General features: G+C 37.3%; 1 protein-coding gene and 2 long non-coding RNA genes across 3 annotated transcripts in view; 2 read left to right on the forward strand and 1 right to left on the reverse strand.

Moving 5' to 3' along the window:
- The window catches only part of LOC126697415 (uncharacterized), a 33,786-nt gene extending 12,828 nt beyond the window's left edge, over positions 1-20,958 (reverse strand). Inside the window, exons 1-2 of the long non-coding RNA XR_007646199.1 lie at positions 20,856-20,958; positions 19,642-19,751 (exon numbers count right to left, since the gene is read on the reverse strand). This is a non-coding gene — a long non-coding RNA (uncharacterized LOC126697415). The remainder of the gene's footprint in view (positions 1-19,641; positions 19,752-20,855) is intronic.
- LOC126697405 (uncharacterized) overlaps positions 1-24,899 on the forward strand; it is a 37,963-nt gene extending 13,064 nt beyond the window's left edge. Inside the window, exons 2-3 of the mRNA XM_050394401.1 lie at positions 21,153-21,213; positions 24,798-24,899. Coding sequence (XP_050250358.1) covers positions 21,153-21,213; positions 24,798-24,893 — 157 coding nt within the window. The 3' untranslated portion in view covers positions 24,894-24,899. The remainder of the gene's footprint in view (positions 1-21,152; positions 21,214-24,797) is intronic.
- On the forward strand, positions 564-2,691 carry LOC126697414 (uncharacterized). Its single transcript, XR_007646198.1, has 2 exons — positions 564-692; positions 1,285-2,691. It is a non-coding gene; the product is annotated as an uncharacterized LOC126697414 (long non-coding RNA).
- Positions 24,900-25,504: the final 605 nt, after the last annotated feature.

Consider the following 25,504-nt stretch of genomic DNA (forward strand, 5'->3'; position numbering starts at 1 on the left):
AAGGTCTCCACAAAATCAAGTTTTATCTAAATTAGTTTCTCAATAATAAAAAAAAAGTTTTATCTAAATTAAACTATCCTATATTTAACACTCTCACACTATGAGAGGGTAACTTTTAAATTTTTTCCAGTTGAGAAATCTTTTAGTTGTAGATTTCTTTTTTATTGAGAAGTCTTTGCACGTATTTTTCTTATTCTATATATATATATATATATATATATATTGAAGGTATAATCAACCTCATGTAATTCATTTTAAAGTAATTACGTTAAATAAAATGAGTAAACTGTCCTAAAGTACATTTGTGTACTTATATTCTATATGTTTAGAAAGACTTTCATTTAAATTTAGTCAAACTGAAGTAGACCGATGTAACGTCCCGGTCCTAGTCAATCAGACCAAAAAAAAAAAAAAAAAAAAAAGGAAGTCAGTTTTTTATTGGACCACACGTGCCCCACCTAACCCAACAATCCCCCACCACTCATTTTCTCTCATTCCCTTATCCCTTTGACCAACTCCTCACATCTCTTTTCTTTTTTTCTTTTCTCTTCACTTAAACACACACACACACACTCATTTCCCACACTCTCCCACTGGACTTCACTCCAAACCACCATCTCACCATCATTTTTCAGCAATGTCACCGGAAAATCCTTAAGAACCCATAAGCACCTTCACATCCTTTTTTTGAGGTAAAAATTTTCTAATCTTTTTGTGGGTTTTACATTTTTGCTTGAAGTTATATTTTTATCTAAGCTTTAATAATGATACTCATGTGATTTATAAGCATTGGAAGTGATATTTATGCGTTTTTATATATGGGTTTTGTATTGGTGGAATTATTTGATGAGTGGGTATATAATTTGTGCTAATGATGACTACATAGGGTTTATGTTTGGTGGAAAATTTAGGGGTTTTGAGTTATAACATGTGATGGTTGGTAAATCTTTTTTTTTTTTTTTTTCCATTGCCATTGGGTTTATTTGGAGTTAGTTGAAGTTTTAAATTTCTTGTCTTGGAGGATATTTTGATTTTGCTTTCATGGGTCTCTTAATGATGTAGTGTAAATTTTATGAAAGCTAGTCATGATGTTGGAGATGATATTGAATGGGCTAAATTTATAAATTGGGGTCTATGCCTTGTGAATTAATTTGTTGAGAAACTTTGGAAGAGGAATATGTTATTTGATGAGGTTAAATGCTAGGCTTGCCTAATTAAGTGCTTATTTGGCAATTCCTAAATTGTAGTTAGATACAATTTTAAGCTTTATGCTTATTGTGTTAGGTTTGCTTGATATTGTTGAGGTTCTAGCTAATCTCCTTTGGAGCTTGGAGAATTAGGCTTTTGCGGGTTGCAAGGTAAGTAGCTTTTTAATGGGATTTTTGGAAAATAACCATGTTTTATAAATGTTGTTTTTGGGTCAAACACATTTTGGAAAATTATAAATGAATATATGTTTTCTTAAAAGTATTGTGTTGTGACCCTATTATATATTATTATATATGAAAAGTGCATCATATTTGGTATTGCATTTGGGGAAATGCATGAATTGTTGATATGGAAAAATGAGCATCTTTTATTTAATCTTTGATAAGAAAATCATTGATTTTATGGTATATTGAAAAATTTAAAGATGCTTATCTTGTCTTGTATTATTTGGGAAATTGATAGAAAATCTCTTGACAAGAATGAAGTTGAAAACTTTACAAACTTTGTAGAAGTTAGAAATTTTAAGGTTTTTCTGAAACTACCTAGATATGAACTATGTTTCAAAGTAATGTAACCTGTGAGTTGTTTTAATACCATACCATGTGTGATTTCCTGGTGATCACCCGATTTGGTTTTCGTAGTCTTTGTGACAATGGAATCAAATCTAGGTCAGTGCCCTTTCACTTTGGATGACGGGTTCTTCCCTACTGCCCATGGGGGGAAGAGGTTCCTTGATTATGTGTGGGTGAGGTTGCTACCCATGGGGCCAAGAGACCACATGCAAGAGAGGTCCTATTTGACGCGCTCTCTCTGTTGCCCATGGGGGGAGAGAAAAACCTTGAGGGTATGGGTGAGGCTGCTGTCCATGGGGCCAAGAGTTTGCATACCAGATAGGACAATATCATGCCAGTTGTGAATGGATGGATCCCCTGACCGGTCTATGTGGTAGTATGATATATTTGAGATAAATTACCGTATGTTAGATTTTATGACTTTGGAATTATATTATTAGTGCTCACAGATTATAGTGTATAGTTTCAAGGTATCTACTTTGATAAACTTTGTGTTTCATTATTTAATAATTCTTGTCATGTCATATTACCCCACCCCCATTAATTATGCTACTTACTGTGCATTAGCTCATCCCCCTTTCTAACAGTTTTTCAAATTTATTAGCTATACCTTGGGTATGGAGCTTACTTCTTTGGTGATGATTAGAGTGTTATGTTAAATTTTGAGATTTTTGCTGTAAATGGTTGGTGACTTGATCTTGCTATGTTCAACGAGACCTTAATTAATTCTATTGGAGGTGGATCGCTTGAGGTTTGTTAGCCCTTGGCATGCTAAGCCTAGACTTGATGTTAAGGTCCTTATTCTCGATAAGATTGTGACTTTGTGTAATTTAATCAGATTTTTGTAATATATTCATGTATTATGTGGAGACACATGATTTTTGGTTATTGTTCATTAATGTGTTATAGAGCTCTAACTTGTAATATAGAGATTTTAGTATGGTTGTATATTCTTATCCTTTGGAAAAGAAAGGAAAATAAAGACCTCCTATTGTTTGATTTGCCAAAAAGGAAAAATCTACAAGTACCCTTGGGATGTTTTTCTCATGCTTTGGACCCTTTTGGATTTGGGGCGTGACAACCGAGATATTAGGTTAATGTGGTTCAATAGGGGTATAGCAACAATAAATGTTATGCTTAATATTTTAGATATTATGAGATTAAGATCTATATATTTTTTTAATAAGTTTATATTTGGAATAGGTGCTCTCAATCTAAATCTAACTTTTTTCCATTATGTAAGTGCACAAAAATGGATTGAAATGAACCGAATGGACCGAAATGAACACAAATGGACTAAAGTGGACTAAATAAGACCAAATGGACCAAACATAACCAAGTAGGACCGAATGGACCAAACTGAACTAAATTGGACCGAATAAAACCAAATTGGACTGAAAAAGAACCAAAATGGACCGAATAAGACCTAAGTGGACTAAATAAGACCAAATTGGACTGAAGTGAATAGAATGGATTGAATAGAACCATTGTGGACTGAATAGAACCAAAGTAAACAGAATGGATTGAATAGGACTGAAGTGGACATAATGGACCGAATAAGACCAATGTGGATCGAATAAGACCAAATTTAATAGAATGTACTAAATGGGATCAAAGCAGACCAGATGGAACTAAATAGGACCAAATTCGACTGAATAGAACTAAATGAAATAGAATAAGACCAAATTAGACTAAATATGACCAAAGTGGACAAAATGGACGGAATATGACCAATGTGGACCACATTAGACCGAATATAACCAAAGTGGACTAAATAGGACTGTAGTGGACAGAATAAGACTGAATGGACCGAATAGGACCAAAGTGGATAAAATGGACCGAATAGAACCAAAATGGACTGAATGCGGTCCAAAATGGTTGTGCTTTAACTCCAATTGGCTTCTCAATTGCTTGAAGTTATTGCTACTCATAACTCTCTCATCAAATTTTAGCGAAAATTGAAAGGATTTTCAATTGAGAAAGTCAAGAGTCCCATCTCCCATCATCCCATGCATGCAGCAATGATTAATTTACCGGTTCCAATTCCTAACTGTACACAGTACATGAATCACGAGTACCAATGAAAAGGGTATCTAAAGAATCCCAGAGTAAATTCCATATATAAAGCTAACAGCCAAGGCAAAGAAGCTACTTGACATAGAGAATCCATTCCAAGTCCTATAATCATTCACATACCAAACATGGTTGACACTAAGGTTAGCTTGAAGCTATTTATAGACAAAAAGAGTAATCGAGTGCTCTTCGCTGAAGTAGCTAGGCAAGGAATTCATCGACTTCCTCTTCAACATTCTCATTCTTCCAGTTGGAACTTTCATTCCACTTCTCAAACAAGAAATGGTTGGCAGCTTGGGAAACATTTACAACAGCATTAACAGTTTAAGTATTACTGACCTTAAACCAAAAGTGCAGGAGTCTCCTGAGCAGGGACGAACGCAGGATTTTAAGCCGGGGGGGGGGGGGGGGGGGGGCTAGAGATAAGCAAATTTTTTTTTTTTCAAATACGCATCCATATAGTATTAATAAATTATCAACCAAGACAAATACCCAAAAATCATTGTTTCTTAGTATATTAAGATACAATCTACTAACAAAAACAAAATATGCGAAACACTATTGTTTCTTAATATATTAAGATACAATCTACTAACAAAAACAAAAGATGCGAAACACTATTGTTTCTTTATACAATCATCTATGAAAAGGGAACTCGACGCTCTTTCAAATCTTCAAAATCATCTACTATTGAATCCAAACTAAATGTCGAAGCTATATCCTTTTCAATGTATAACATCAAAGAGTCATTCAAAAAGTCATCTTCCATTTTGTTTCGAAGTTCAGTTTTGACAAGTTTCATAGCTGAAAATGCTCGCTCTGTAGTAGCAGTAGAAACTGGAAGAGTAAGCACAAGTATCACCATTCTATAAACAAGTTTGTAGTGTTTTGAATTTCCAATTCTCACTAACCATTGAGACAACTCAGATAAACTTTTCAATTTTTTGAACTCTGGATCTTGGACTACATTATGCTCAAAATGATAAAGCTCCTTCTCCAACACTTGTTTGTCATAATCTGTGAAATCTTGTGGATAGAAATTCTTTACCAACAAATAAAGATCACTAATTCTGAAAGATTTTAATGCCTCTCGAGGTTCTAAAGCTGAGCTAAGCCTAAGCAACTCCATTGCATCTTCATTAAACCGATAATTTAGTTCCTGTAGTTGAGAATCTATTGTAGCATAAAAAATATTTACTCGATAATGATGCTCATTTGTAACGTTATCTGGTTGATTACGAGCTCGACCTCGCCTCGCAACATAACGAGCATTCATATCCAGGACATCAATGCGATGCTTCTCACAAAATGATATCACAGTGGTGAGTAAGCCATCCCATCCATCATCTCTAAATTTTTGGATAAGTGCTTTAGTAGATGAAACTAAATGCATAGCATTTAAAATGTCTTGAGATTGGCTTTGCAAAGCTTGACAAAGTTTATTAGTGATCTCCATAGTTTCCTTCTCAAGATGCAAGATGAAAACAAATTCAAATGAAGTTAAACCTTCATAAGCTGACTCTCCTTCTGCCCGATTTTCTCCATCAATTGCACCATCAATTATATTTTGTAAAACTTCAACAGTTGAACTAAACATCCTTAATAAGCTAGAAACTGATCTAAAATGTGAACTCCAACGTGTTTCTCCAGGTCGTTGTAAAGTGCCAATTTGATTAAGTCCACTTCCAGTCTCAAGCTCTTCAAGATCAATCAAACGTGCTATTTCATTAGCATTGGCAACTTTCAATTGCTTATTGCGCTTGCATGAAGCACTAACAATTTTGATCAGAAAAAGCAATGTAAGAAAAAAATGACTAATGGGAACAACTTGTTTTGATGCTTTTACTAATGCCAATTGTAAGCGATGTGCAAAACAATGGATATAGTAAGCATATGGGCAATCATTCAAAATCAAAGCTTGTAATCCATTCCACATACCTCGCATGTTGCTTGCTCCATCATATCCTTGCCCTCGAATATTTTGTATATCTAAGCAATATTGAGATAACAAAGAATATATCCCCTTCTTTAGAGTCAAAGCTGCAGTGTCAACAACATGAATAAGCCCAAAAAAGCGTTCTTTCACAAAGCCTTCTGCATCAACATATCTAAACACCACAACCATTTGCTCTTTCATGGACTCATCACGAGCTTCATCAACCATTATGCAAAACTTTGCATCACCAATTTCTTCCCGAATGGCCTTCTTCACTTTAGCTGAGAAAACATGTAGAATTTCCTTTTGAATCCTAGGTGATGTGTGGGTTGCATTTTTTGGAGCTTTTTCTATTATTTCAGCAACCTTCTCATTCCAAAAAGTCACAATAAAAATTGTGGCCTTCAATTGCAACCGATTATTTGCAATTTGTTCAGTAGTGAAATGATCAACTACTCTTTGCAAATGCTGCGATTGGTTCATCAAATCCTTACACATTTGCTCAGCAACTCTATGAGCTGAGTTAGGATCTTTTCCTATATGAACTTGAAAAGAACAATCTTTGCCCCCAACCTTTTTCCAATTTCTAAATCCACCAACAATAAATGTATTTTGTCCTACAACCACATTTGGATTATGAAAGACAAAGCAGGGTAGACAATAAGCTGCATCTGTTGTAGGAGAATATTCAAGCCATTTTGAATTATTTCTATACCAAGAAGCTTGAAAACTACGATTCTGCTTTCCACTTTTTTTGAATGTCTCTAGAGGAGGTTGGTGCGGACCTTTTTTAATGTAAGCCCGTCGAATTTCATCACGTTGATTAACATGATATTCCCATATTTGTTTGCGTGTTCCGGGATCATAATCCAAAGAATCAAGGTCAATTCTTTGAAATTGTGTTTGAGAGATTGGAACATCCGCATTTTCCGGAATTGGAACATCCGCATTTTCCGGAATTGGAATAGCAACATTAGTTGTTGGCAATTCCACATTAACTTCAGAAGAATTTGAAGTTGAACCTTTTCTTTTGAAAAAATCAAGCATTGTAGTTGATTTTTTCATGATCTACAAATAAAATAAAAATTATATAAGAATTACCGTTATTTTTTTAAATTTGTGTGATAATTTCTTATATTATATGATTTATTTTTTTTCTTTTTGTCTTTTGTCTGCCTTTAATATCTTTGTGTTTAAACTGCCTTTATTTATGTCTCTGTGTTGTCTCTTCCTTTATTTATATCTTTTATGTTTTTTGTATCTTTGTATTGTCTCTTGTCTTCATCTTCCTAATTTTGAACCACTAACCCAAATATCCAATGAATCCCACTACAGACAGTCAAGCACTACTAACAAAAACTTTTCTTTAACTTTACCTTTTTTTTTTTTTTTTTTTTTTTTTTTTTTTTTTGTTTTCTCCCCTGTCGCTTGAGCAACTCCACACCACTTTTCCCTATTCCCTATTATTATGTCCAACTAATGTCCAGCACTCCAACTACTGGTCAACAAAGCATCTGACTCTATCTATCATTCTATTTCTTTTATCTATATAATGCAAGGCACTGAGGCAGCAAGAGCCACAAACACAGTCACAAAGCCAAAAACCCAAAACAAAAAAAAAAAAAAAAAAAAAAAAAAAAAAAAAAAACACACAGTTCAGTTCAGTGGCTTCAGCCGCAGCACAACACAAGCACCAAATCACCAAATCAGTTATCAGTAAAAACTAAAAATACAAACAAGAAACACTCAAACACCACAAGCACAGCTGCACAGTTTCTTTGATTCTCAGAATCTCAGATCACAGATTCACAAGGTTTTGAAATTTGAAGGAAAAGATAAGAGTTAAAGAGTAAATACCTGTGATTCTGTGAACTGTGATTCTGTGAAGGCTCGAAGCTGGGCTGGGCAGATCGGGAAACGGCAACCGGCGGCAGCAGCAGTAAGTTGATCTCGTCTCGCGTGGCGGCGTGGCCCGCGTGGGTCTCGCTCTCGCCGGCGTGGGTCTCGCTCGAAGCAGCTGGGTTCGCACTCAGGGACTCTCTCGCTCTCGTCTCGCTCTCTGTCTCTCTCCGTCACGGCGTCACGACGACACCGCTGCCTCTCTGTCTCTCTCCGTCTCGCACTCTCGCTCGTAGCTCTCGCCTCTCGGTCACTCACTTTCCTTTCTTTTTTTTTTCTTTTTTTTCCTTTGGTTTTTGCTTTGGTTTTTGCTTCTCCATTTGGTTTTGGACTGCTGAGGCTGAGATTTTTTCTCTTTTTTTTTTCTTCTTTTTTTTTTTTTTTTTTTTTTTTTTTGTTGTGGATTGACATGGGTTATGGCCTTATGGGCTCTGCTCTGCTCTGAGCTGGCCGGATGATGGGCTAGGGGAAGGGGGGCCAGAGCAAAAATTTCAGGGGGGCCCAAGCCCCTATTTTTTTATTTTGGAAAAATTTTACTTGCTAAAAAAATTTTTTTTTGGGCCCAGGGGGGGCTCGGGCCCCCTTTGCCTTGTACCTGGGTCCGTCCCTGCTCCTGAGGCCAGAAGTGTACTTCTCTAGTAGTACTGGATTTCCTCTCCAATTGCCAAACGTTCAATCATCAAAATACAGGAAATTCTATTAAGTATAAAAGTCATGATTACATGTCCGATGTCTGTGGCGATCCCTGTCCATTGTGTAAGAATGCTATGTTCTTTGACCTGAGTTTTGTACTCCCATCAAATGTTGGGGTGGAAAGGGCTACGTACATAGTGACGGATGATCTGGAGGTGAAACCCCTGTCCAAATTTTCGATGATGACTCTGCTTAATCAGATTGGTGTCAACGAAGTTGGGGCTATTGAGGAGAAAAGGAAAGTGATCGATTTAGGCAATGTGGTATGTCAGTCATTCTTTGCTTTCTTCATGCGCATGACTTATATTTGTTTTTTCTTTTTACTTTCTGTTCTAGTTTCATTATGGGCAAAATTGTTGCAAAATAAGTTCATTAAACTAAGGTATTAATTAATGAGTCCGGCATCCTTAACTTATTTGCTAATAAATCATTTTAGGAAACTTTTAATATATACCACTTCAATGGAAAAAAAATTATAAAAAAAAAAAAAAAAAAGTGTCAAAGAAAAGAAGTCAATTGCTTTTTTTGTTCCTTATAAAAAGTTTTTGAATTATTTTTTAAATCAATATCCTTAGAGCATCTATTAACTTTTTCCTTACCTTCTGTTTGTTTTAACATTAACATTTTCTAGAAAATGGTTCATTTTCCAAAGAGCATTTTCTGGAAAACTAGTTATCTCATTTTCCGGTGTTTGGTAACGACCTTAAAAATGAGTTTGAGAATGTTTTTTGGTATTTGGTATGCAATTTTTTTTTATATATATATTTCTTGAATAATTTAAAATATGTATATTAGGTAAGAGAAATGATATGTCTACAACATTTTTACAACAAATCCTAAGTGGCAGGTTGTTACTGGTTGTTATTGATAGGGCAAAAAAGTAATCTTAGTATTAGTTTCAAATTTGAACCAATAACAATTAACCACCTGTGATTTGTTGTAAACATGTTGTAGATGTAGCATTTCTCATTAGGTAAACCAACTAATGTAATTAATATAAATAAAAAATCAAGAATGAATTTGGTTTTCATTCTAAAATTTTTTGACAATAGATACAATCAAAATTAGTTGTCAATAACTTTTAATTGTCTACTCTTTTTGCTGGTACACTATTTATTATCTATGGTCAACCACAAGTCTTCAATGTTACTCTTAATTATGTATTTGCTTAATTTATAATGTATCTACATAATATCTACATAATGTATTTGCCAACAAATGCAACTCTCCTAATTATCATTCATTATATAACAATATTATTAATTTACTATAAAGATTGCCCCATATAAAAAGCAATTTAGAGAAATATAGGCACTATGTTTAAAGTTTTCATCTTTTACTTCATTCATTATTTCTTCTTTTTTTTTTTTTTGTCTCTTTTATATGCGAAAAGAAGTAACTTTTGCCTGGAATCCATCAAACCAAAAATTCCTTAAAGAAAAAAAAAATCAAGCTTGAAGTTCAAATAAAAAATATATATAATAAAAGAAAAAGTGAGTGAACTTACCATGAGAGAGAAGACACCAAAAAATTATGTTTCCTATAGTTACAAAAGAATATAATATTTATAGGAGATGCAATGCGTGAAAGAGAGATTGTTTTCCAAAATAATTTTTTGGAAAACAACCTATAGAAAATAAGCCTTATTTTTATTAGGGTTTTCCGTTGACTAAAGATTGTTTTCCGTTGACCAGTTTTTTGTGTGCTACCAAATGCTGGAAAATGTGGAAAACTATCTTTACAAAAAGTCCTAATGCCGAATATTGTGATGAAATATTGTGAAAGTTCTCTTTTTTTTTATTAAGTTAATTAACTATTCGGTTCTCTTATCTTGTTTATTGTTAGGGTGTAAAATTGCTCAAGGCCTTTATGCAATCGAAGAGTGTTTTTACCAATTTCTTCTTCTCATCAATGTTGCTGTGATCCCTCAATTTAATCAAAGCTCTCAAGCATGATGCTATCAAGTTTGTAGTTTTTGGTTATTTCAATGTACTAGAATAAATGGGTTGAATTTCACTGCATCGTCATATTTTTTAAATACAAAATAAAATTATGATTAAATTTTGTTTTAGTAGTGATGTTGGCTCTTCACTTTTATCCCAAAAAAATGGCATAAGTTAAGGTTTAATAAATACTCAATTAATGTTGTGGTATATGATATATCTTCTCCTCTTCTATATTTAAAAAAAAAAAAAATTTAAAAGAAAAAGGGAGCAGCTTCTCTCCTATTTCAAAGTCTCCAATTCTCTCTCTCTCTTCTTTTTTTTTTTTCAAATTAAAGACATATGGAAACTAAACAATCTAAGGGTCTAAACAATTTCATTGCATTATTTTTCTTTCTTTCTCTCTTCTTTGCCCCCCTCTCTTCCTCTATCTCTCTCACTAAGTCACCAAGTTACTGTGCAAACAAAGAAGAAGTAGGAGGAGGTTACAAGGTAAATTCCTGGGCACTAGCAATTGTGGAGAGAATCTTTGGAATTTCTGTACATTGGAATTTTTGCAAATTTTTCTCTAAATCCCCCACTAACCCTAGAAGTAGTTTTTTTTTTTTTTTTTTTTCCTTCAAAAAGAGAACAATAAAAAAAATTAAAGCCTAAATCAAAACTTTAGCTAGCAAGAGTCCCAATCATGGTGGAGAAGATCAAAACCACACAGAAGAGAGGCCAATTGATCTCAGTTCTTCTTCCTCTCCTTCTCCGCCTTCTTCCTCTTCTTCTTTGCCTAAATCCTGGCCGAATCGTTTAAGTCAAAAAACCACTAGATTGATCTCAGTTCTTCTTCCTCTCCTTCGTCTTCTTCTTTGCCTTCGTGTGTACAGTAGTTTGGTGACTCATGTAAGAGAGACAATGGAAGAGAAGGAGAGAGGGGTGAAGAAGATAGAGATAGAAATAATTAGATGAAAATTGTATTTGACGTGTCTATGTTCTGACCCTTGGATTATTTAGTTTCCACATGTCTTTAATCATAAAAATTAAAAAAAAAAAAGAAAAAAGAAGGAGAGAACTGAAGACTTTGAAACAAGAGAGGAGCCGCTCCCAAAAAAAAAAAAAAAACTAATAAATAAGAATAAAAAAATAATGTGGTTTAAAAAGTGTTACTTTACGATGCAAATTGGCAAACTTAAAATTACTAGTATCGGGGATGGTTCCACGATTCCTTATTTTCCTTTTATCCTTTCGCTTCTTAACGCCGATGGCGGCAAGAAATATATGGACTCCATTTGCTTGAAGTCATTACTACACGGAAAATTATTAGGTACTCCCGAAGTACCATAAATGCATACTCCCTCCTCTCACATAAATAGTGGGTCCCACCATGAATTTAATTAATGGAACCCACCATTTATGTGAGAGGAGAGAGTACACATTTATGGTATTCCGGGAGTACACAATAATTTCCCCTACTACACATAGCCCCTCATTAATTAGTGGCCTAATTAAAAAGATTTTCCATTGACAGAGTATAGGTGTCCATGATATGGACCTAATTTTTTCAAAATAAATACAAATGCGTATAAAATTCCTATAATTTATCAATAAAACTTATCCTAATTCAAACAAATCTCACTCATCCAAATTAAAACTAATTTATTTGAAACAATAAAATGTATTTTCATTTTTACCGAACAATTTTCAAGCTAAAATAGTCTTGTTACAGTCCATGCATGCAACAATTGAGTATATTACTTGCTGTTCCAATGCCCCAATGCCCAGGAATCTCGAGTGCCGATGAAAAAGGTAGCTAAAGAAGACACTTCCTAGAGTGAATTCCATCTAAAAATGTAGTAACAGCCAAACCAAAGAAGCCACTGAGCCAGCGACTCCATTGAGGACCTAAGGCACATACAACTTTGTTTACCTTACACTCTGACCAATGCCCATCCTAAGGCTACCCCCTTCTTCCTTTTCTTCACTTGCCTCCTTGAAGCCCCCCTAACCCTCCAACAACTCTCTTCAGATTTCTTTAGGAAATTTATGTCTCAACATCTCTTACCATAACTTTAAAATGTGTAAGGTTGAATTTAATCAACCATTTTATTGGCTTTATTCCGTGCCAAATATTGCTTGTATTTCAGCATTTAGTAACCCTGTATTTAGGTGGGCTTGTTGTAAGGGTAGTGAGTGAGATAGAGTGAAGTTTGCTCAAGAGTGTGCAAGAAAACAGAGACTTGCGGCTTGGCCTCGCGGGTGACTCGCAGCTGTAAGTCGCCAGACGCAGCACACTTGCCAAGCATGCCAGAAGGTGAACAGTCATGCTAGCTGGAGCACTACAGGACAAAACAGGACAACTGGCCATACAGTTATCTCGCGACTAGATCTCGCAACTCAGTCAAGTCGCGAGGTCAAGTCGCGAGCCACCCCTATTTTGTAAATCCTGACGTTTCACATTCCTCTCTTACTCCAGTATAAATACCCCTTTTACCCACAAATGAAAGAGAACTTCCAGAGAGAATTTTGAGAGAGAAACCCTAAAGAAAAACAAGATTGATTCACCTATAATCTATACATTAGAGTCTCTTCAAATTCCTCAACTCTCTTCCTCTCCATTGTCAAATCCTTGAGAGACATTTTACCAAAACCTTGCTCTCACCATATTCATCTCTGTGAGAGGGTTGTTTGGTTTGCTGGGAAGCCGTTAGGAAGGAACCAATCTACATTGGTTGATGCTATGGTCTAGTAGCGGAATCCGGGAAGCCAGAAAAGAAAAAGGTTCGGCGCAATCTCGTTGGAGCAAGAAACTTGGAGGGCTTAGGTGCACTGGGTAGATTAGGCTTGGAGGGTCTATTGCTATCCTTGTATCCCAACTACATTTTCTAGTGGATTGTTTACCGCTTGGAGGGCGGCGGAGAGGTTTTACGCCGAGGGCTTCGGTTTCCTCTTCGATAACACATCGCGTGTTATCTTTGTGTTTGCATCTTCCTTCCCTTTTATCTTTGCCTTTTATTATCTGCTGTGGATTGTGATTTTAATTTGGTTTAGATAGTTTATCCAATTCCATATTATAGCTTATGTTCATTTTCCGCACACTAGTTGTTTGATATAAAGCTTGAATTGGTTAATTTGTAAATTGGGGGTCTAAACGCTCAAGGGTGTTTACACACATATTTGAACTTTCAATTGGTATCAGAGCGGGTACACTTCTAGTGGTTTCATTACCATTGTGTGATCCCTGACTCCCTATTGAGATGGATCGGTCTCAATCCCTAAATGCACCTCCATATTTTGATGGTAGTAATTATGCTTTTTGGAAGGTTCGCATGAGAGCATTTCTTTGCTCAATTGATGAATCTGTTTGGGATGCTGTTGAGATTGGGTGGACCAGACCTGAGGCAGCCAAATCCACATGGGATAAGGAAGCACTCGCTGCATCTAATGCTAACAGTAAAGCACTCAATGCTATTTTCTATGGTGTGTCTCCAGATGAATTTCACAGGATCTCCCACATTACTGTTGCCAAAGAAGCATGGGAGATATTGGAAACCACCTACAAAGGCACGAAGAAAGTGAAAGACACCAAGTTGCAAATGCTGACCACTCGGTTTGAGGAGCTCAAAATGAGTGAGGATGAGTCCTTTGACTCTTTCTATGGGAAGCTAAATGAGGTGGTTGTCAGCAAGTTCAATTTGGGGGAGAAAACGGAGGATTCTAAAATTGTAAGGAAGATCTTTCGATCATTGCCGGAAAGTTTTCGTGCTAAAGTGACAGCGATTGAAGAGAGTAAGGACCTTGATGACATCAAAGTCCAGGAGCTGGTTGGTTCTCTTCAGACTTATGAGATGTCGCTGCCCAATCAACGGAAGAGTAAATCTCTTGCTCTTAAGACCATTAATGAGAAGGTGGAAGATCAAGACTCATCGGGAGAAGATGTGGTTGACAAAGATGTTGCATACCTTGTTAAAAATTTCAAATTTGATGATAAAAGAAAATACCAAAGTTCTGGAAGGGAGAAAAGGGAATTCAAAAAGAAAGATGGAAAAGAATCTCAACCTACACAAGGTGTCACTTGTTTCGAATGTAATGGGCATGGACACTTTAAGAAAGAATGTCCGAATTATTTGAAATCGAAAGGCAAAGTGTATGCCACAACATTGAGTGACTCGCATTCATCCGACTCAGAATCTGAAGAAAGCTGTGATAGAGAGGGGAACTACTCAGCTTTTATGACTATTGCTCATGTTGAGTCTTCAGACGAGTTGAATCTGCTTGTACGAGACCTTGGAGAACATAGTGATGAAGAATAACTGGGAATTGTTGAAGAATCAGATGCTGAAGAAGATGAAAGCACAGCCAATCTTCAAGAGAATTATAACTCACTCATGGAGAAGTCGGGTGAGTACACAAGGGTGGCCAAGGCTGCTGTGAGAAAAATGAAGAAGGCAAAGGAGGACTATAAAAGTCTCCTAATCCGATATAGGGAGGCCAAATGTGAGATAGAGACACTGAATGGTGAGCTGTCAAAAACTTACACAAAAGAGAGATTTCTTGAGCAAGAGGTTGTGCAAGCAAATGCTAAAATAGAGAGGGTCACCACCAAGAAGCTAGATGATAATATTTCATCTCAAAAGAGTTTTTCAGACAAATCCGGATTGGGATATACCGGAGGAAGTAGCTCACCTGGAACTGTCACTAAAGAAGTGAAGTTTGTAAAGGCTAAAGATCCAGTTGAAGTTGACCTTACTGCTGAGAAGCTCAAGATGGAGGAGAAGAAGAATGTGGAGAACCAACGGTTGTTGAATCCCCGTAATCAATCTGTGGGCAGGTCTGAATCTCGTGCCAAGTCACGTCCACGACCACAAAGAGGTCCTAGAGCAACTTATGTGTGTCATCATTGCGGACTTCAAGGGCATACTCGACCAAATTGCTAAAAGTTGAGAGCAAAGAATAGTGCAACTCCTCAAAGGTCACGAGGACCTAGAAATGATAGAAGAAATTGGGCAGGTGAACAATCGAGAGATCAAAATGGTGATCCTGGAATGATGAACGTGATGAAGATGATTGGTGCTTTCACCAACTGCTTGGAAAGCTTCTCATGAAGGTTTGAGAGTCCCAACTCCCGTACCCAATCCTATAAGGAAATCACCCCAAACGCAAGTGACGTATGGGTGAAAAAGGGTACTCATGCATAAGCATTACAACATGTCCATGCATTAATACTTCCTATGCTTTGTGACAATGTTTGTTTGATTGATTGTTGTTTATGTTGATGGTTGTGTGTTTGTTTATTTGTGCATACTCTTGTTTTTTCTTTTGTTTTTGATCAATCTGGTTCTTCTTGTGTCAAAAATCCAAAAATCACATAAAAATTAGAAAATCAAAAAGTTTGATTGACATCGTTGAGTTTTTGTCTTAAAACTTGTTTTGCCTTGTACCTTTGTGCTAATGGCTTTGTGGATTTTCGAGCATTGCTTGTTTCTTTGCACTCATATCACTGTGGGAGAAATCTTGAAATCTATGTGATTGTTGTAAATAGATCTTCAAACTTGTCATGAATGATTAGTGAATGGTTATGATGATCTTGAGACATGCATAGACTTGTGTCTATATATCTTCCCACTCTTTATTTTTGTTTTTGCTAAAAAGAGCTCACCAAATGTAAATCTCCAAATGAAAAGAGATATTGAGCTGCAAAAGCCTGTCGCACACTCTGGTATTCGACTAGGAAAAAGGGTAAGCGACCTAAAATTAAAGTGATTGTTTATTCAAAAAGCCAAAGGCTAGTTCATTAAAGTGAAATATCAAATATCACTCTCACAATGAAAGGTGATTGTCTCAAAAGATCAAAATGATCAAATGTTATGATTGAAAGTGGAGTCAAATGTAAAGCTCCAAGATATGTTATCAAGTTTTGTGGGAGGTCATATATACATATTTCTATAATGGAGATGAATCACATGATCTAGTGCTAATTGTGTATGTCTTGGTTGAATTGATCATTGAAGCTTCACATTAGACACCCTTGAACGTTTAGACCCCCAAATTACAGCTTAACCAATTCAAGCATTATGTCAAACAACAAGTGTGCAGAAACTTAACATAAGCTATAATATGGAATTGGTAAAAACTATCTAAGCCAAATTAAAACTCAATCCATAGCAGATAATAAAAAGGCAAAGATAGAGAGAAAGGAAGATGCAAACACAAAGACAACACGCGATGTGTTATCGAAGAGGAAACCGAAGCCCTCAGCGTAAAACCTCTCCGCCGCCCTCCAAGCGGTAAACAATCCACTAGAAAATACAGTTGGGATACATGGACAGCAATAGACCCTCCAAGCCTAATCTACCCAGTGCACCTAAGCCCTCCAAGCTTCTTGCTCCAACGAGGTTGCGCCGAACCTTTTTCTTTTCTAGCTTCCCGGATTCCGCTACTAGACCGTAGCATCAACCAATGAAGATTGGTTCCTTCCTAACTGCTTCCCAGAAATCCAAACAGCTCTCTCACAACAATGATAATGATGAGAACCAGGTTTGGTATAAAGCCTCTCAAGGATTTGACAATGGAGAGGAAGAGAGTTGAGGAATTTGAAGAGACTCTAATGTATAGATTGTGGGTGAATCAATCTTGTTTTTCTTTAGGGTTTCTCTCTCAAAATTCTCTCTGGAAGCTCTCTTACAATCATGGGTAAAAGGGGTATTTATACTGGAGTGGGAGAGGAATGTGAAACGTCAGGTTTTACAAAACAGGGGTGGCTCGCGGCTTGACATCGCGGCTTGACTAAGTCGCGAGATAACCGTATGGCCAGTTGTCCTGTTTTGTCCTGTAGTGCTCCAGCTTGCATGACTGTTCACCTTCCAGCATGCTTGGCACGTGTGCTGCGTCTGGCGGCTTGCAGCCGCGAGTCACCCGTGAGGCCAAGCCGCGAGTCTCTGTTTTCTTGCACACTCTTGAGCAATCTTCACTCTATCTCACTCACTACCCTTACATCAAACCCACCTAAATACAGGGTTACTAAATACTGAATTACAAGCAAATTTGGCACGGAATAAAGCCAATTAGATGGTTGAATAAATTCAACCTTACAAGTATAAATACCCCTTTTACCCACAAATGAAAGAGAGCTTCCAGAGAGAATTTTGAGAGAGAAACCCTAAAGAAAAACAAGATTGATTCACCTACAATCTATACATTAGAGTCTCTTCAAATTCCTCAACTCTCTTCCTCTCCATTGTCAAATCCTTGAGAGACATTTTACCAAAACCTTGTTCTCACCATAATCATCTCTGTGAGAGGGTTGTTTGGTTTGCTGGGAAGCAGTTAGGAAGGAACCAATCTACATTGGTTGATGCTATGGTCTAGTAGAGGAATCCGAGAAGCTAGAAAAGAAAAAAGTTCGGCGCAACCTCGTTGGAGCAAGAAGGTTGGAGGGCTTAGATGCACTGGGTAGATTAGGCTTGGAGGGTCTACTATTGTCCTTGTATCCCAACTACATTTTCTAGTGGATTGTTTACCGCTTGGAGGGCGGCGGAGAGGTTTTACGCCGAGGGCTTCGGTTTCCTCTTCGATAACACATCGCGTGTTATCTTTGTGTTTGCATCTTCCTTCCATCCCTTTTATCTTTGCCTTTTATTATCTGCTGTGGGTTGTGATTTTAATTTGGCTTAGATAGTTTATCCAATTCCATATTATAGCTTATGTTCATTTTCCGCACACTAGTTGTTTGACATAAAGCTTGAATTGGTTAATTTGTAAATTGGGGGTCTAAACGTTCAAGGGTGTTTATACAGTTATTTGAACTTTCAAAATGGTTGACTTTTAGTTATGAATTCATGTGAAAGTGATTGTCTATCACTTCACTTCGTTAACTTATGGCAAAAAAATTATAACAAATGGTATGATCTTATAAAAACTTTTTCTAATACCTCAAAATAAATCTATATCCAACCAATTTTTAAACCGTCCATGTTTTAGTTGACAAACAACTTATGTCACCGAAGGGGCCTTACCTGTCGGTAATGGGAATCAAAGTTGTAAGAATTGCACATCATATACATATGGTGTGAAAAGAGTGACTTTACGATGCAAGTCTGCAAACCAATAATATGGGATGAAGGTAGTATTAGGAATGGTTTCACTATTTTCTTGGAATAAAGAAATAATTAGGAATTTTGTAGCTTAACTAACATTTTTTTTGTGTTGTTTTGGAGACATTCAGGGTTCAATTTCCATCTCCCCATATATATATATATAAAAAGATATGGACTCAAAAGTCAATACATACTGAAATGATTCACTACATTATAATAACAGCCAAGCCAAAGTAGCCACCGAACTCGACAGTCCATTGAAAGTGTTACGGATAATTGACTAGGAGAATTAGATTAAGATAATTCCAGCAAAATCTTAGGAGAATTTATTTTCCATTGAAAGTGTTACGGATAATAGACTAGACAATCCAACACAACTGAATCATACTCAAATTCCAAAACCAAAGAAGAGATAGATTAAGATAATTCCAGAAAAATCTTAGGAGAATTTATTTTCATTTATCTAGTTATCTTTATCCTCTTATTATTCAAATTCAATTTGTACCATCTGTAAATGTACTGAACGTAAATATAAATTCAAAAGTCTTATATCAAAATAAAAATTTGCAGAAATTGAAAGGTTCATTGTGGGAGAGGATTTTACAACAATAGATATAGGCTTTTTCATATGAATTATTGCTTTATTTGCCTTTTGACAAAGAGAAAAAAGAAAAGGCATCCCCACTAGAATTGAGTAGAGACTAAGGGAAGGTTTCAAATTGGTACGTGCTGATACAAAAGAAAGAACTGAGGTGTCAGATATAAAATTTATGTCGTACATAATTACTTTAAAATAAAGGTAAAAGAAGAAAAAGAAAAGCTAAGAGATAATTACAATGAACTTTCCATTAAGTCCTCATTTCGTGGCAGATATTGAACTGTGGTTCACCAATAGGACTTTTCAGGATTTCTTAAGTTCTAAGTATGGTCCGCCAAGCAACATGTACATAAGTTGTCCATTGCATCATAGTGATGCCATATCGTTTGTCCAAAAATCTTCGTAAAAAATAAGGTTAGACAGAGTCCATGGAAGAAACCAATGTGAGTTTGAAACTTCTATAGACACAGAAAGCCATAGAGTGCTTTTTGCTGAAGCGGACAAGAACTTCATCGACTTCCTCTTTCACATTCTGGTCCTGCCTGTCGAAACTTTCATTGCGCTTCTCACAAAGCAAGGAATGGTGGGCAGCTTGGGGAACATTTACGAGAGCATTGAAAATTTAAATATCACTTACCTTCAACCAAACTTGAACAAAGAGACTCTCCTAAAGCCCAAAGTACACATCTTTGGTGGTGGTACTGGAGTCCCTCTCCTATTGCCAAACGTTGAATCGTCATCATCAATCTAAGGTTGAATTTATTCAACCATCTTGTTGGCTTTATTCCGTGCTAAATTTGCTTGTATTTCAGCAATTAGTAACCCTGTATTTAGGTGGGTTTGTTGTAAGGGTAGTGAGTGAGATAGAGTGTTGAATGCTCAAGAGTGTGCAAGAAAACAGAGTCTTGCGGTTGGATCTCGCGGGTGACTCACGGCTGCGAACCGCCAGAAGCAGCACACGTGCCAAGCATGTCAGAAGTTGAAGCGTTATGCTAGCTGAAGCACTACAGGACAAAATAGGACAACTGGCCGTTCTGTTATCTCGCGGCTGGATCTCGCGACTCAGTCAAGTCGCGAGGCCAAGCCGCGAGCCAACCCTGTTTTGAAAAACCTGACATTTCACATTCCCTTCTCACCCCAGTATAAATAACCCTTATACCCACAAAAGAAAGAGAACTTCTAGAGAGAATTTTAAGAGAGAAACCCTAGAGTAAAACAAGATTGATTCATCAACAATCTTTACATAAGAGACTCTTCAAATTCCTCAACTCTCTTCCTCTCCATTGTTAAATCCTTAAGAGACATTTTACCAAAACATTTTCTCACCATATCCATTACTGTGAGAGGGCTGTTTGGTGTTCTGGGAAGCAGTTAGGAAGGAACCAATTTACATTGGTTGATGCTATGGTCAAGTAGCGGAATCCGGGAAGCTAGAAAAGAAATAGGTTCGGCGCAACCTCGTTGGAGCAAGAAGCTTGGAGGGCTTAGGTGCACTGGGTAGATTAGGCTTGGAGAGTCTATTGCTGTCCATGTATCCCAACTACATTTTCTAGTGGATTACTTACCGCTTGGAGGGCGGCGGAGAGGTTTTACGCCGAGGGCTTCGGTTTCCTCTTCGATAACACATCGCGCGTTGTCCTTGTGTTTGCATCTCTCTTCCCTTTATCTTTGCCTTTTATTTTCTGCTGTGGATGTGATTTTAATTGGCATAGATTGTTTACCAATTCTGTATTTAGCTTTTGTTCATGTTCCGCATATTTATTGTTTGATATAAAACTTGAATTGGTAATTTGTAAATTAGAGGTCTAAACGTTCAAGGGTGTTTTTACACTATTTAAACTTTCAATCAACATCTCTGAAATTTTATAAATGTGCTGGAAACAACAGGTCTCGTCATGGTGGAATGATTGTACTAGGCGGCGACTGTAACAATTGCAATTATGTCGCTAATGACAACTGCGCAATCTGTCCTTCGTGCAAGAATGTTATGAACCACGAGCTAAATTTCGTACACTCACCAAGCGCAACGAATGCGGGCTCTTCGTCCAGTGAGGGAGGATACGTGAAAGGAGTGGTTACATACATGGTGATGGATGATCTAGTGGTGAAACCCATGTCCACCATCTCTAGTATCACTCTGCTTAGCAGGTTTAATGTCAAGGATGTAGGAGCTCTTGAGGAGAAAGTGGTCCATTTGGGCATCGATGAGGTATGCCAATCATTCTTTGATTTTTGTGCAAGAGTCCATTACTTCTGTTTTGTTTATTTTTTTTCTTAGTTAATGTTTGTTGTATATATTGACAGTTTTTAGACCCCTTAAACAATTTATTAAACCTAGGTAATTAGTCAAGTTGTTACTTAGTCCAATTAAACAAGTCTAGGTTATCACAATAATAAAGATCAAATCATGCAAAGCAGCGGAAAATAAAAAAGACAATAATATGATCACCCAGGAAACCAAACCAGTAAAAACCTGAGGAGGATTTGACCTAACTATCCTCAAGGTAAACTTGAATCCACTATCTTGAAAGAATCAAAGTTCATACAAAAGGACTTACAAGCACCCCCACTTAACTTCCTAATGCTACCAACCAGTAGAACTTACTGACACGACCACGTGCAAACTCCGAATCCATGGACTCCTTCTTTCTTGGATTCCCACTAGCTACAAGCACCCCCGCTTGTGTATTCTTTAAGCTTTAATGGCAGCAACTGAATTGATCAGCAAGGTGTAGAAAATATCTCCTCCTTGAAAACCCTAAGTTTGTGTAAAGGAAAGCTCCTCTAGATCTCACAAGAGATTTACACAAACCGCAATATGAGCAACACTAAAACGTGGTTAGGGTTTGCCTTTTATACTTAGGACAAATAAGAAACCCTAAAAACGTTTTAAAACAACTAGGGCTGAGTTGGAAAATTCTGCAGAAAAGCGATCTGCCCGAGCTTCGATCGGTCGAGCCTAATTTGATCGATCGAGCTAGGCCGAAAGCCACAGTGCTTCCTGCTTTAAACTCGATTCTAACTTTACATTGACATACAACTTTGAGCTAGCTTTAAACACTTCTAAACACATTGTTTTGATCATGGTTTGCCAACAATACAAATTAGAGTTCTAAATACATAAACTCCTAAACTTTAGAACCTAACATATATCTGTACACACAAAGTTTAAAATCATATGTTCAAAACACGATTTCAAAATTACCTTATATACTGTAAGGTTGAATTTATTCAACCATCTAATTGGCTTTATTCCATGCCAAATTTGCTTGTAATTCAGCATTTAGTAACCCTGTATTTAGGTGGGTTTGTTGTAAGGGTAGTGAGTGAGATAGAGTGAAGATTGCTCAAGAGTCTGCAAGAAAACAGAGTGTCGCGGCTAGGACTCGCGGGTGGACTCGCGGCTGCAAGCCGCCAGAAGCTGCACACGTGCCAAGCATGCTGGAAGATGAACAGTCATGCTAGCTGGAAGATGAACAGTCATGCTAGCTGGAGCACTACAGGACAAAACAGGACAACTGGCCATACGGTTAACTCGCGACTGGATCTCGCGACTTGGTCAAGCCGCGAGGTCAAGCCGCGAGCCACCCCTGTTTTGCCAAAACCTGACGTTTCACATTCCTCTCCACTCTAGTATAAATACCCCTTTAACCCACGATTGAAATAGAGCTTCCAGAGAGAATTTTGAGAGAGAAACCCTAAAGAAAAACCAGATTGTTTCACCCACAATCTATACCTTAGAGTCTCATCAAATTCCCTCACTCTCTTCCTCTCCATTGTCAAATCCTTGAGAGGCATTATACCAAACCTGGTTCTCACCATCATCATCTCTGTGAGACAGTCGTTTGGAGTTCTGGGAAGCAGTTAGGAAGGAGCCAATCTTCATTGGTTGATGCTACGGTGTAGTAGCGGAATCCGGGAAGCTAGAAAAGAAAAAGGTTCGGCGCAACCTCGTTGGAGCAAGAAGCTTGGAGGGCTTAGGTGCACTGGGTAGATTAGGCTTGGAGGGTCTATTGCTGTCCTTGTATCCCAACTGTATTTTCTAGTGGATTGATTACCGCTTGGAGGGCGGCGGAGAGGTTTTTCGCCGAGGTCTTCGGTTTCCTCTTCGATAACACATCGGGTGTTATCTTTGTGTTTGCATCTTCCTTCCTCTCTATCTTTGCCCTTATTTTATCTGCCGTGGTTTTATTTTTGTTATGGCTTAGATAGTTGTTTAACCAATTTCATATTATAGCATATGTTAAGTTTCCGCACACTAGTTGTTTGACATATTGCTTGTGTTGGTTAAGTTGGTTTTTGGGGGTCTAAACGTTCAAAAGTGTTTTTGTACACGTGTTTGAACTTTCATATACACTGTACATAGTAATAATCAGCGCTTTTTGTTCATTCCTTATGGTGAGATTTATTGCAAAATAACGTTAAACTGAGATATTATTTGAAGCTATTCGAGTCCTAATTCCTAAACCAAGATATATATGAGAAAGAGACTGAAATTTGGAATTGAACGATGATCCATCTCAATCCAAGTCCATATACTTCAATGTTTCATGATATCTGATGTTTGTTTGAATTATGTGGTAAGGTGAGTAAATTTACGATCTCCTAACAATTTAAACTTTTGAAAAAATAGGCAATTTAACGATGTTAACCATGTACTTAATTATCAAAAGTCGTTAAATATTCCAGCTAATACATACAGGTGTTGTGGGTCATTCTCATTCCATCTCGACTTGGTATATTATATTGCTACAACGGAGTCATTCTATTCAAAATTCAAATGCAATCATTTAACTCTAATTTCCATATGAAAATTAAAATATTGTATCCCCACTTTTTTCTCTTTAGGGTCACTTGCTCATCTTTTAAAAGAGAAAGAAAAGAAAAAAGTTACAAAGAAATTTAATATCGTGAAAGTAATTCATTTTTCTTCTTTTTGGAAAAAAATCTCCATCTGCCTTTGAAATGCGTCAAATTCAAGTAAAGATTTGGTATTTCACAAATTTAAGTGTCACTACAAAAAAAAGGTCCTCTGGCCGCGTTTTAAAAACGCGGCTATATGCCAAAAAAACGTGGCTATAGCTTATAGCCGCGTTTTTTTAGGCCGCGGTTCAGAATGTGGCCTAAAACCTGTGACTATAGGACTAATGGTCCTATGGCCGCACTTTCTAAACGCGGCCCCAGGTCCGACCCTATAGCCACGTTTAAAACGCGGCTTAAGGGTCCCGTCTTAGGCCGCGTTTTAAACGTGGCCGAAGGTGCAGTCTTGGGCTGCGTTTTAAACGCAGCCCAAGGTTGGACCTTAGGCCACGTTTTAAACGCGGCCTAAGACTGGACCCTTAGGCCGCGTTTAAGAAGTGTGGCCATACCCTCCATGTTGAGGGCCTCTAACACTCTTTTAAGCCGCGTTTTAACCGTGGCCTAAGGTCCAACCTTGGGCTGCGTTTAAAACGCGGCCCAAGAGTTCACCCTTAGGCCACGTTTCAACCGCGGCCCAAGACTGGACTCTTAGGCCGCGTTTTAAACGTGGCCTAAGTTCCAACCTTGGGCCGCGTTTTAAATGCGGCCTAAGACCCCCGAATTCCTATTAAGAATCTGTCTATAGCCGCGTTTTTAAAACGTGGCTATAATTTTTTTTTTCCCCTTTTCTGGGCAGATGAGTTTTCCTGTATTACAACAATATTGTACAGCAACATAAATTTTCTAAAGCAAGAGTTTTCAACAAAATATCAAGCACGAATTTTCTCAAACCTGTCAACAATTTTCTAATTAATTTATGTGGTTTGTTTTTAGGGAGTGAAATTGCTCAAGGCTTCTCTGCAGTCAAAGAATGTTTTGACTGATGTCTTCCTCCCAATGTTGAAAGCTGAAATAGAAAGTGTAATGTAAAAGTTCAAAAACGTGTACCAATACACTTTTGAACGTTTAGACCCCCAAAAATTAACTTAACCAACACAGGCAATATGTTAAACAACAAGTGTGCGGAAACTTAACATATGCTATAATGTGAAATAGGTTAAAAACTATCTAAGCCATAACATAATAAAATCACAGCAGATAATATAAAGGCAAAGATAGAGAGGAAGGAAGATGCAAACACAAAGACAACACGCGATGTGTTATCGAAGAGGAAACCGAAGACCTCTCCGCCGCCCTCCAAGCGGTAATCAATCCACTAGAAAATACAGTTGGGATACAAGGACAGCAATAGACCCTCCAAGCCTAATCTACCCAGTGCACCTAAGCCCTCCAAGCTTCTTGCTCCAACGAGGTTGCGCCGAACCTTTTTCTTTTCTAGCTTCCCGGATTCCGCTACTAGACCATAGCATCAACCAATGAAGATTGGCTCCTTCCTAACTGCTTCCCAGAACTCCAAACGACTGTCTCACAGAGATGATAATGGTGAGAACCAGGTTTGGTATAATGCCTCTCAAGGTTTTGACAATGGAGAGGAAGAGAGTGAGGGAATTTGAAGAGACTCTAAGGTATAGATTGTGGGT

Source organism: Quercus robur, chromosome 8, assembly GCF_932294415.1.
Source record: "Quercus robur chromosome 8, dhQueRobu3.1, whole genome shotgun sequence".
NCBI classification, from domain to species: Eukaryota; Viridiplantae; Streptophyta; class Magnoliopsida; order Fagales; family Fagaceae; genus Quercus; species Quercus robur.